The sequence below is a fragment of the Ambystoma mexicanum genome, chromosome 5p (genome assembly GCF_040938575.1).
Source record: "Ambystoma mexicanum isolate Mex_15411 chromosome 5p, UKY_AmexF1_1, whole genome shotgun sequence".
NCBI lineage: Eukaryota > Metazoa > Chordata > Amphibia > Caudata > Ambystomatidae > Ambystoma > Ambystoma mexicanum.
Genome location: NC_090930.1, coordinates 67,651,714 through 67,663,922, shown reverse-complemented (window position 1 = coordinate 67,663,922; position 12,209 = coordinate 67,651,714). Strand labels below are relative to the sequence as shown.

The 12,209-nt window shown below is 49.3% G+C and overlaps 1 protein-coding gene across 3 annotated transcripts in view; it reads left to right on the top strand.

Moving 5' to 3' along the window:
- The window catches only part of LOC138480733 (arf-GAP with Rho-GAP domain, ANK repeat and PH domain-containing protein 1-like), a 691,830-nt gene that overhangs the window by 611,216 nt on the left and 68,405 nt on the right, over window positions 1-12,209 (top strand). For all 3 annotated transcript variants that reach the window (XR_011274121.1, XM_069612452.1, XM_069612453.1), the window contains one exon: window positions 290-462. Coding sequence is in view for 2 of the 3 variants with exons in the window: in XM_069612452.1 (XP_069468553.1) it covers window positions 290-462 (173 nt within the window). In the remaining variant the exon portion in view is untranslated. The remainder of the gene's footprint in view (window positions 1-289; window positions 463-12,209) is intronic.

The following is a 12,209-nucleotide window of genomic DNA, read 5'->3' as shown; positions in this document are numbered from 1 at the left end:
GTCCTGCATGATGATGTAGGATAGCAAATGGTGAGGTGGCAGATATTATGATGAGGTGTCCAGGTTCATGTAGTATGATGCTATTTTGTCTGGTGCAGTAAAGCATAATGTTAACTGACACAGGCAAACAGGGCCTTGTGTGGGGTATTCAGTCACAGGAAGCTGTGGCGCGAGACTTAATTACGAGATGAACATGGGAGCAGACAGAGGCATGATACATTTTGACCGGGTAGAGTGTTCCTATACGGCACTGACCATCCCTTTCCTTTTTCGTTTCTTTACCCTCCAGACCCTGGGAGCTTGTGTTCCTCGCAATGGAGGAGTTCTCTCACTGGTGCTCTGTTCTGTGTGACATCCCCTCGCCCCATAAATTGATCCAGGACAAAAAAGAGGTGAAGATGAAGAAACCGAGCACAGCTTCTACGGCTATATTCCACTGCCTGGAGTACCTGAACCAGCACGGTGAGTGCCTACCACGTGTATAGAATTATTCAAGAAGGAGGGGGTTGGGATTGCTGGTGGAATGGAGGATTACAGGGCGGGGGAATGCTTGTATTTGTACTTGTTGAGGTCATGATCTTTTGAATTGAAACACATGTACCAGGACACATCTTACTCTAGAAAGTAGCAGATTATTGGCACGTGAACTGATGGTGAAGGGATGAACCAACACATCGACTAGGGGCAGATACAGAACATGACATATACACAGACAAATGGGGTGGGATATTTCCAAGCAGGTCACAGTAAGTTGAGAGTGCTGGGGGGGGGGGCTATTGGGGGTAATGTTGTCAGAAAGGTTTCGGGCACCTTCAAGGTGAAGGAGGTGCAGCTTGAGGGCTGACTTGAATGTTTCTATATTGATGGTATTTTTGGTGTCTGGGGATGGCAATTCTAGTAGAAGGGGGCAAAGCAGTAGGAGTGGAAGCCCAAGAGTGACTGGGATAAGCAAGTTCCAGATCGATTGAATAGGGTACAAGATCTATGTTTGCGAGGAGGATAGTAGTGTTAGATAGTGCCTGCCAGGTGGGTGGTGAAGTTTTGGGTGGCAGCAGAAGTACGTTGCAGTAGGAGTGCTTGTACATGCATATTCAGATGGCATGCAGGTAGTGAGGCGAGGCGTGAGACGACTGCGAGAGAGTGTACAGGGTTTGGGTGGCGAAGTTGATGATGGGGGCCAGAGTGGAGCTAAGAGGTTATGTGCCATGGATGGTGAGAATGGGTGGGTCATGCAAATGTGAATGGGACTGATCCTGGTGGCAGTGGCAATCCATGTGAGGGAAGTTATTGAGCTTTAGGCCCCTTTTGAAGAGAACCCTGAGGTTGCATATCTGGAGGGGGGGTGTAAGGAGTTTTGGGGAAAAGGCATTTGGGAGTGGAGAAGAAGAGGGACATTCGAGGCTGGGAGATAAATAACTGCAGTCTTAGAGGAGTTGAGCGTTAGACAGGGAAGTGACATTCAGTGATGGATGATGACACAGTAGGAGATTCTCTGGGAGAGGTCATGTGGGTGGAAGAGAAAGGAGAAGAAGATTTTAGTTGCATCATCTAAGAGGTGGTATGAGAACTTTAAGGAGAAGATTAGTTCCCTGAGAGAGGAGGTATCGAGTGCGAAGAGCACCAGGCCGAATACAGGGGCTCCTACAGGAAGAGGTCTAGGATCAGGGGTGCCAGTTGTTACATAGTGAGCTGCGCTCAGTCAAGAAGTTAGAAGTATATGAACCCTATGATGGCATCTAGAATGAGGCTGCCCAGTTGGAAGAAGGAGAGAGAAAGTTTGCGTTTGAAAGTGAAGAGAAGGAATAAAGAGAATATTGGAAGGCAATGGAAGCAACTTCGGTTGCTAATGTATCAACTGAAATAAAAGAAGATTTAACAAACATGTACCCAAAGTCTGCATGTCATCTGTGGGCACGGACACAACACTGGCATTGAGGGTTCCATTAGCCCTAGCCTTTCCATTGCAGCTCTCCACGTGTCTTGTACAAGGAGCCTGCACTGCGTGCCCCGTGCTGCTGAGGACGGTGCCGCTTGGTCGTGAGCTCTGTCGAGCTGGGATTGTGGTGGTTGGCCTGCCATTGACATCCGGCAGGCCCCCATAGTGCTATAGAGATCAGCACACTGCAGGCCCTGTGCCTATGGGGGTGGGGGCCTGCCCTGGACATCTGGCAGGCCCCATGGTGCTACAGGACTCCAGCACCATTGGGTGGTGGGGGCACAACCAGCCATGCTTATGACCATGTGGACCTCTGCCACCGTGCTGGCACGAGGGTCCCACGGCATCAGGGCATGCAGGCCTGTGCCTCCACGGGTAGGCCTGCAGGCTTACATGAAATGAGACACGGACTCAGTCATTTCTCTTCTGGAGTCTGCAGCAGCTCTGGTGCACGTGTCTGCAGAGGCGCCTTTTATTAGCCTGTCATGGCCCATGTTAAAAGGGCAATACACATGGTAGGGACACACTCCTCTTAAAGGGGCAACACACTTGGATTTAGCTCATGGTTACTGCGTCCTCTTCGAGCGCCTGCAGGGTTGCAGGCGACAAGTTCACGTCGTTCCAGTGCCCATTCAAGATAGTCATTCCCACAGGCCCAGTTCCGTTGATGTTATAGTTCAAAACCGGTAAAGCAGCACCTGGTGGCACCAGGGGCCATCTCGGCTTAGACACTTGACGTTGGGGCAGTCATCCTGACGTGGGCAGCCGGGCTTCTCAGCAGCACCAGATGATGATGGATCAGGGGTGGCAGCACGTTGTTCACTCTCCTCTTCCTTGGCCATGGTCCCCGAAACAGGAGTGTCTCATCACTGTCGAGGGGCAGGAGGGCGCACAAGCACCCACACTGAGCTGCAACCTTCTCTTGCTCCTAGCACTTCTTCTTCCGTGTGGTGGGTGGGCTTGAAGTCTGCGTTGGCTGGACACTGATGACCGGGTGTGACAGGGTGTCTGGGCCACTTCTTGTCCTCCCCCCAGCAGGAGTCACCACTGTTGACGAAGCAGCAGCCCGGGCTGCCGTTCCTCCTGACAAGACAATTGGGCAGACGGTGTCCCCCTTCAGGGTTGGCAGGAGTCGCACCCATGGCCGCATCACCCTGGTCCATAGATGGCAGGCCCGGCAAGGCGCACACAGTGGCAGGGGGATGAGGCCAGCTATACCGCTCCTGCACAGCTCTTCTCCCCCAAGGCAGGAGTGCGGGCTGGGGTGACACACCCACTATGCTAGTGTTGGTGGGCTACAGGCACTCCCCCTCGACTGCACCTCCCATATTAGCCACACTTCTTGGGGGAAAATGTCACGGGTCTGGACCACTTTACTGTCCAGCTGGTTCCCACATGGAGCACGTTCTAGTCCACCACCATTTGGGCCCTGGGATCATCACTAGCGGCAGAGCTACCCCCTGCGTTGCGGGTTGCTGCATTTCTTGCCCCTCTGCGTCCTTGACGTGGGGCCCTTCGGGATTCCCGGGAACCCTGCAGGAGTTTGCCCTCAGTTTTTTCCTTCATAGCGCCGACGCGCAGCGCTTTACTCTCGCTGTCACATTGGTCCGGCTATGCTGCAGCCGGGGCTACTGGCCCAGAAGAGTGCCGCCTATGTTGCTGGTGAGGGCAGGCTGCCTCTGCACACTGCTCTCACGGGGCTCCTGTGCTTCCAGCCCCGACACTAGAGTACCCTTTGTTGAGCAGTTTGCAGATATCGCACTTGAATTGGCAGAGCGTACAATGCGGGTAAAACCAACCAGCATACAGTCATTTCAAATAGACCCATGCTCCGCAGCCAGTGCACCAACTGCACATGGCGTTCTGCCACTGACTCTGCACAAATCCGGATAGTAGGAACGACAAACTATCGCAATAACCTCCTCCTCTCCTGCTCCTGACTGCTTGATAAGGTACATGTCTCCACTCCCAGCAGCCCAGGACACTGCAGGAGCGCAAACGGCTGAACCCCTTGGGATCAGCTACCAGGCTACTACTGTGTTTGCAAGTGTGGCTGATCGTGTTTACTGGCCATTGCCCCGGGCCGCTTTTGAAGGGTTGTCACATCTGCTTTGTATACTTGGACTGGATGGCATTAATTTGCTTCTTCACTTTGAGGATTTCCTCGGCCTAGATGGCAGTGTCTGTGGCCTGACTCAGCGTGAGGGCTGGTGGATCATGATACGGGAGCTTGGCAGAGAGTGTCACATGCCCACAGATCGTGCAGCGAGATGCAGAAACCCCATGCTGGCCGCCTGCCCCCCACACCACGTACAGATGGGGTTCAGGCTGTTCTGCATTGTGTCATAGATCACTAAGCCTAATGTTACAGAGCCACCTGGGCTGCCGACGTACATATGGACAGGCCTCTCGTTGCTCTCGGACTGCAGACACAGAGCACTCCCAACATCACGGAGCCGGCACTCATTCGCCTCTATCTCTTTCACCGCAGGGCGGCCCAGGAGGTTCTGTCCTGGGCAGTAGGGTCTTAATTATCACCGCCGGTGGCCCGGGTATTTCTGTTAGATATGATTGATTTCATTGGTCCAACACCGGATCACCTTTTTACTTTTTTTTAATCATATTTTTATTAAGTTTTGCCAAGATCCCAAGGTAGTAAACAACAGCGAAAAAAGGAGAATGATAAAAACCAATTATCATTGACACATTACATTGGCCCTCATTAGGACCCAAGGGGTTAACGGCGCCGTAAAAGGTGTCGGCGTCATTAAACCCTTAACGCATTACTACGAGGTCCCTTTGCGGGACCCGACCTTAACGGCTGGTCTAGACCAGCCGTTAAAGTAGGGGCCCGCAAAGGGACTCTCAAGGTAAGTACGGTACCGCAATTTGCGGTACCGTACTTACAGCCTTCCCCATTCCCATTATGCCCTATGGGGCAAAAATGGGAATGGGGAAGGGCCATGGTGGCATGGGGAATTACCGCCCGCCAACCTTGGAATGGGGTGGTAATTCCCCATTCCGCCATGGCAGACTCCGGCATCGACCATCGTGCTAATAGCACTGTGGTTTTCCGCCGGAGTCCTAATGAGGGCCATTGTCTTAATTTCGTGCATTCTTCCCTCTTTCCCTTTCCCACCCTAACCCCATTACAAACAGTAACTATAAACTAGTCCCAGTCACGAAGAGGATTTTGTGTTCCTTGGGTCATTCCCGTCATTGGCTGAATGAGAGGCAGCAGGTATCCTCCGTGTACATTATGCAAGGTCTTCCAGACGTATCTATGCATCAAGGGTCCGATTCAAGGGAGTTTGTCATCCGGAGAGGAGAAGAGGGTATTGTAAGAGGATTCAATTCAACACTACAGCTAAGTCAATGCCTAGTCTGGGATACTGAATGGAAACCCTTATTGATATATCTTTATGTCCAGTTCATGCGTTCTGGGTGACTACCCCTATATAACACCCCTCTCTTTGAATCCCCCTGACCCCACTGAGCCAAGAAGTAGTTCTGTTTTGCAAGTTAAAAGGTTTATTTGATAATTTAAACAATAGATATATATATCACACTTTATAATAATTTAATAATTGAATATCACACTGAATCTGAGCAGTAATCAATAATGGATAGTCTGGCACTAGCACACTTCTTTATAATCAATGATGAGTGGTTATAGGATGGATAAGATAGCAACAAGACTTTATGGTTTCAAATGGATGCAAGGTGGAATGAAAATGCAGTACAGAAAATACTCAATATGCGTTCAACAAAACAATGTAATCACTTTTCTCTGGCAATCCCCTCCCCCCTTTATGCAATGCAAGGAAATGGAAGGAAAGCACACAGTTCTCAGAAATGCAATCAACTGTAATTCAGTTCACCCCAGCAAGCTTAGACTACAGAAGTTGGAAACACAGGCCCAAAATGCTTTTATATGTGCTGGCAATGAAGTGAAAAATATGCTAAAATGCTTTTAATTCCCTCTAGAGGTTCAGGGTGAGTGGTATCAAGTTAATATTAGTCCAGGCTCACTTTAGCAAGGATCTAGGAGTAACTAGCAGGTTAACGAATTTTTGGCAACTGAAAGCAAGAAAACTTCTGTTTTCACACGTGGAGAAATTCGCAAATCGCGGTAAATTCGCGAGTGCGTTTTTCGCGATTGCGTTGAAAAGCTGAGATTCTAAGCTTTCAAAGGAAAGTTACTGCAAGTCTCTAGGACAAACGGTTACGGAGTTATGAACGATTAAATAAAGGTAGTTTTTCGGATTTGGAATGTTAAAATTCAAAGTGACAAGTGCAGCTTGCAACTAGAAAATGACAGGTGACAGCTTTACAAATGACAGGTGACAGTTAGGAGGCAGTTCTACTTAGATTAAAATAGCTTAGATTAGATTATTTTAACTAAGAGATTGGTTCTGCACAGTCTTGCTAGGTACTCACACTATATTCTTGAATTAAATGGGCCTCGCCACGGATCTGGTCAGGTTTTAGACTGGACTCTGGTCTGGTCTCTGCACTTCACAGTGATCTGGGTCAGCTCTCTGGTTCTGCTCTCTCTCTGGATTCTGGAGATTGATGGATTTGAAGTCTGGATCTTTCTGCACAGCTTTCTCTAGAGATTGATGGAGGTAAAGTATGGATTTTCCCGGCAGAGCGTCCCGCAGCAAATGGATTTGAAGGTCCCTATCTGTCCTGTCTGTCTGCTTTTATGTGTTTTGAAAATGGGTGTGTGTGCAGCATCACTAGGCTCTACCCCTCTCCACTTGTCATTGGCCACTTCATCCTCTTCCCCTTGATTGGGGGAATGAAATGAAGTGTCATCATGATGAGGTCTGTTTATGATACAGAGAACCCACCCCTGTCAACTTTACACACAATCTATATTTGCTCAAAAAACATATTTGCACAGGTACACATTTGTTTAAAATTACATCCACCCATCACATATCACAGGAGGTATACCCTGTCCAAATCTGCTCTTCCTGGGAGCTTGCATTCAGAAATGGCGACATTTGCACTTTTTAACTGGTTTCGCAATATCGGACATTAACCCAAATTTACACACATGTGCGCAAGGAGTATGGACATTACTTGATGAAGTGTCAGATTTTTAACATGCATACATTTTAAGTAATACCCTCTTAACTGCTAGTTTGCCCCCAGATCATGCCACCGGTTCTAAAAACCTCTTAAAATGTGGGCAGAAAAATCACAAGAATTATGGTATCATTTAAATAATTATCACAAGTCCGCTCTATGAGTTATTTATCTTTTTCTAAAACCATATTCTGGCTACAGGGGTGTGGTTTCCCCCCAGCACAAGGTTGAATTTCTGGTTTTTCCAGTTCTGCCAAGCCAGCTTGCTCTCACAGGCAGTGCTCCTCCCCTTTACTTCCAGGAGGAAGCCACTTTTACAGCCCCCGTAATAAAACATTTGCCTGAGTCAGGACAGGGCTTTGTTCAATTTCCTGAAGAGCCCAGGTAATTCAATCAGAGAAGTGTCATATCCCTTTTGGTGGGAGCAGCAAAAGGACAGCTAGGCCTGGGAACACAGCTGTTGTGCAAGTCTCATCTCCTGTCGGGGGTAGCTGGTGGGCAGAATTCAGTTCCTTAAGCCAGGCCCCAGCTAATGTCACTTTTGTTCCCCAGTTTAAGTCAAGACAATTTTTTTACATATGCAGCTAGGATGCTGATTCTAAGTTTAAAATTATGACATTTAAGCAATTGCAACCTATGTGACACTCAAAAGTAGGTCACTCATTTCTTTTAAACATTTAGGTTTTTAGTGTCTTTCAGTCCAAATTTACTTAAACTGCTGAAATCCACAGCTCAGCCAGTCTTGTTATAAACCTTCAAGTCACTTCAGAATATAACTTTAGATTGTATCCACCTCTCAGTAAGTCTTTCTTTGGCTTGCCTTGGGTTCATTTATTCAGTTTTAAACAAAATCTGGTGGTTTTAAAACGCCGGCTTTCTGATATTGGTGAGTACTGGTACTGCACCCCTTTTTGGGATTTAAGAAAATGAATTCCCCACAATTCTAGGTTGCTTTTGGCAATCAGCATTGCCATTCCCAATGGTTTCAGACTACTGTGTGGGTAGTCCAATGGTGGTTTTAGGCAGTGCCCTTCTGTGCCCATAACATCGGCAAAAATGAGTGGCAGCCTATTCTTCATGCATTTCCCTGTGCATTTTCTGGGAAGCTCTGGCCATCATGATGTTTTCCATGTCAGTGCTGCACAGTTTTGAGGTAGGGCTGGGATGCATGGATAAAAACATCCCACAGTATGTACTTGTGCATTCCGTGCTGTAATGTCTGTGGAGGCTTCTCTCCTGCCTATTCTTAGAGCCTCGTACCATACAGCTGTTTCTGCTTGGAACCATCTTTCTAGGTCTTTCCACCATAGCTCTATCCTCGGCCCATTTTCAGATTTCCACTTCATCGCAATCCTTCTTTTTGCAAGCACCCACGCCAGGTCAATTATTGTTCTCATCACTCTATCTTTTCCAGGATATTTGTAAAGCCCCAAAAGGCATGCTTCCGCCGACCATTCTGGACCCTTAATCCCTTTGTCTCGCAGGTGCCTTTCTATTCTAACATGTGAATTATTGGGCAGGTCCAAAACATATGTCCTATGTCGGCATTCGTTGCGCCACATCTCGGGCATTCCTGGTTGCTTGCCCCTGGAAATTGCAAGATCGTTCGGGGTGTCATATAAGCCCTGTGGAGTACATAGAACTGTATCTGCTTCAGCCTGGCATTTCTGGACTCCTTTTATGGTTATACCATGGCTTTTGACCATTCGTCTTCCGTTATTTCTCTACCAATCTCCGCTTCCCACGTTTTCTTTTCTCTGTGTAAGTTCTTGGGGATTGATTCCTGGAGTACTTGGTAGATCCTGGAGACCATATGACCTCCTTCGGTCACATCATACTTTAACCCTAGCATTGGGGTTTCGACTATTGGATTGGGTGGGGTTTGCCATCTGTTTTTAAGGTTCTGTACCAATCTGGCATACGTTATGTACTGGCCTTTATGTACTTCATATGTGGCTACCAGTTCCTGAAATGCTAGTTGCTCCCCTGTTGGGCACATGTCTCCCACTGTGACCACACCCCTTTCCTCCCTGTGTTTCCTACTATGCGTCAAGGCTCCTCTATTGAGGGATCACCTTTCACTTAAGCTCTGACATGGAGCTGCCTTACTTCCAGTGCCGTCGGCCCAGTCCTGCTTCAGCGGGGCCCCCAGCACAACAGAGTGCTGCGCGCACTGCTTGTTACAGCGGGCAGCCCTTGTGCAGTCTCTCCACGCTCCACCGCGGAGCAACTGCTTCTTCTCGCCGCCCACCTAGCAAGGGCTGGAGCGTTCTTGGGGAGGTCACTTGCCATGGGAGGGGTGGGAGTGGGGGCAGGCACTTCCCCGCAGCACACTGCTGCCTCCGGCGGGGTGGGGGCTGCCACTCCACTCAGTTCTTTTTCTTTGCCCTGAGGGGAACAGGCAGCATACCTCTCCCTCCCCAGGCGAAGGCGTCACATCTCCTGCGGCAGCTGCTGCACCATCATTTGATTAATGGCAGATGCCACAGGGGAGGGGCCGTGGGTGAACTCCCATCCCGGCCGCATGATCACCCTCCTCGGAGGGCTGTGGCCGGGGACGATCGCAGGCGGTGCTCCCCCTTTCTGTTTTCGCCATCCCAGCTGCAATGGATGCCGCTTCCCCTCCCTCTGCAGCGATGGGAGCCGCCGACTACACACTCACCTCAACGGGGAACAGCATCCTCCAGCACTCACAAAGGGGAAGGGAAGACAAAAGAACAGCTTTAAAATAACGGGGACAGGGAGTCTCCCCGACCGTTTTCTTATCTGTTGTGGGTGGCCTGCCATTGGAATCCGGCAGGACCCAATAGTGCTATAGACATCAACACACAACAGGCCCAGTGCCTGTGGGGGTTGCGGCCTGTCCTGGACATCGGGCAGGCCCAATGGTGCTACAGGGCACTAGTACCAATGGGGGTTGGGGGCACAGCCAGCCATGCCCATGACCATGCGGACCTCTGCCACTGTGCTTGCTGGCACGAGGGTCCCACAGCATCAGGGCATGCAGGCCTGTGCCTCCATGGGTTGGCCTGCAGGCCTACATGAAATGAGACACAGACTCAGTCATTCCTTTTCTGGAGTCTACAGCAGCTCTGGTGCACGTGTCTGCAGGGGCTCCTTTTATTAGCCTGTCATGGCCAATGTTAAAAGGGCAATACACTTGGGAGGGACACAATCCCCTCAAAGGGGCAACACACTTGGGAGAGTCACACACCACAGGGACTGGTGCCAATGTTTGAGGTGCCATTGGCCCAGTGCTGTGGGCGACAGCACCTACACCAAATCATTGTCGGCGGCTGAGGGAACACAATGCCGTGGGAAGCAGCAGCAGTGGTGCCTCCACGGCGAGGAGAGTGGGAGGACCGCTTGCTTCCCTGGGCATGCCGCTGGATGTCCAATAGTGCGCAAGCATCCCACAGCAGCCGTTATTGGGTCAGGCATGCAGTGGACAGTCCCATCTGAGGCTATTGGGGGTGCCATTTTGAAACTGGTCAGCTGCCATCTTGAAGGCAGGAGGCTTTTCTGGGACACATTGATCTAGTGCCACTGACCACAGTGGGGGGGGTCTGACCCACGCTGCTACACAGTGTGAAGGAGGAACAGAGGACAGAAACAAGGAGGAGTGAGATCCTGCTGGTAACCAGTGCAGGATAGGTGCTCATAAGGAAAGCTAGTATCCTGCAGTTGATACTGCGAGTAGGTCACAGGTCAAACATCCCTGTTCCACCACTTTTCTTGCCCTTGTCTGGGTAAACCCATAGTAAAGTGGCAGGATTGGAAGGAGGGGTTTCTCAGGAATTTACATGGTGTGTATGGTGCGAAATTCACTGCAGATAGGAAGGACTTTCTCCTTTACCACTGCCTAGGACAGGAACGTCAAGCTATATAGAGACGTCTACCGGAACTGCATGCGGCAGATGCAGATGGGTTGAACGACTTTGAGATAAGTGTTGTCAAACTCAGTGGACACTTCATCGTTAAGGAGAATAACATCTTGGCTAGGTACCGCTTCGCCACAAGGGACCAAATGAAAAACAGAACCATAGAGGAGTTTATCGCGGCCCTTCATGGGCTGGCCATCAAGTGTGGTTTTGAGCACTGTAAAGATGAGCATCTAAAGGACCAGCTCATGATCCACTGCAGTAACCACAAAGTGAGGGAAGCACTATGGCGAGAAGGGAATATGGTTTGGAGAGGGCCATTGAAGTTGCAAAAATAGTTGCGCACACCAAAACATGCATGAAGGAACTTGATGCTGAGGCAGAGAAAGCAGCAGGGCAAAGCAGGTTGAGCGCAGTAGTAGGACCAAGGAAAGTAAGCAAACGGAAGAGGGCAGACAGCAGGTCAAGAAGATGCTAGAGGTGAAACAGAAGTTTGATGGGAAGCCCAATGGAAAGCGATGCTCGATGTGGGATCAATGAACATTTGGCCAACAACTGAGTGTTTTACACAACACGTGATCTGCAGGAAGTGTGGAAGGAAAAGTCATCTGGCACGATGTTGCAAACAATGCACATGAAATATGTGCAAGATGTAGTGTCCTCGTTGAGTGGCTGGCAAGAGCAGGAAGATGATGATGTGTGTGTGGTGAATATGTTGGATGCCAGACCCAAAAGAGTCAAAGCACATGCTATGATTGAGGTTAAATCTGTGGATCGACAGTGTTGCTGATTACACTCTAAGGAACATGAGTACACGTTTGATTGGTGTGATATGCAGGATGCAACAGTTGCGGCGCATTCCAGTGGCCCTTCGTGCCTTTGATAGCTATCTTTTGTTCCTCGTGCTCTCAAGACTTTTCTCTTTTAGTCCCTGTTTCACTGGTTGACTGTTCCTGTAGGTTTAGTGCTAAGATAATTATTTGGTGCATGCTGCGCTTAACACATATCAATAACATATGGCGAAGTACCCATTGACATAGTAGGAATGTTTGAGGCACAATTTGGATTTAAGGGATTTAGCGTGACAGGTGTAGTGAGGGTGATGAGCAAAGGAGGGAATTTCTTGTTGTGGGACTCACAAGCGTACTATGGGATAAGGTTGGATCCTGAACATCTCTCTCGGGTTTTGGTGGTGCAAAAGGAAAGTGTGCATTGGCAAAATGGGGGATGTAAAGGAATGGTATGCCTGTGTGTTTGTGGAGGCAATGGGATGTTGTAAGGGATTTGCGCATTAT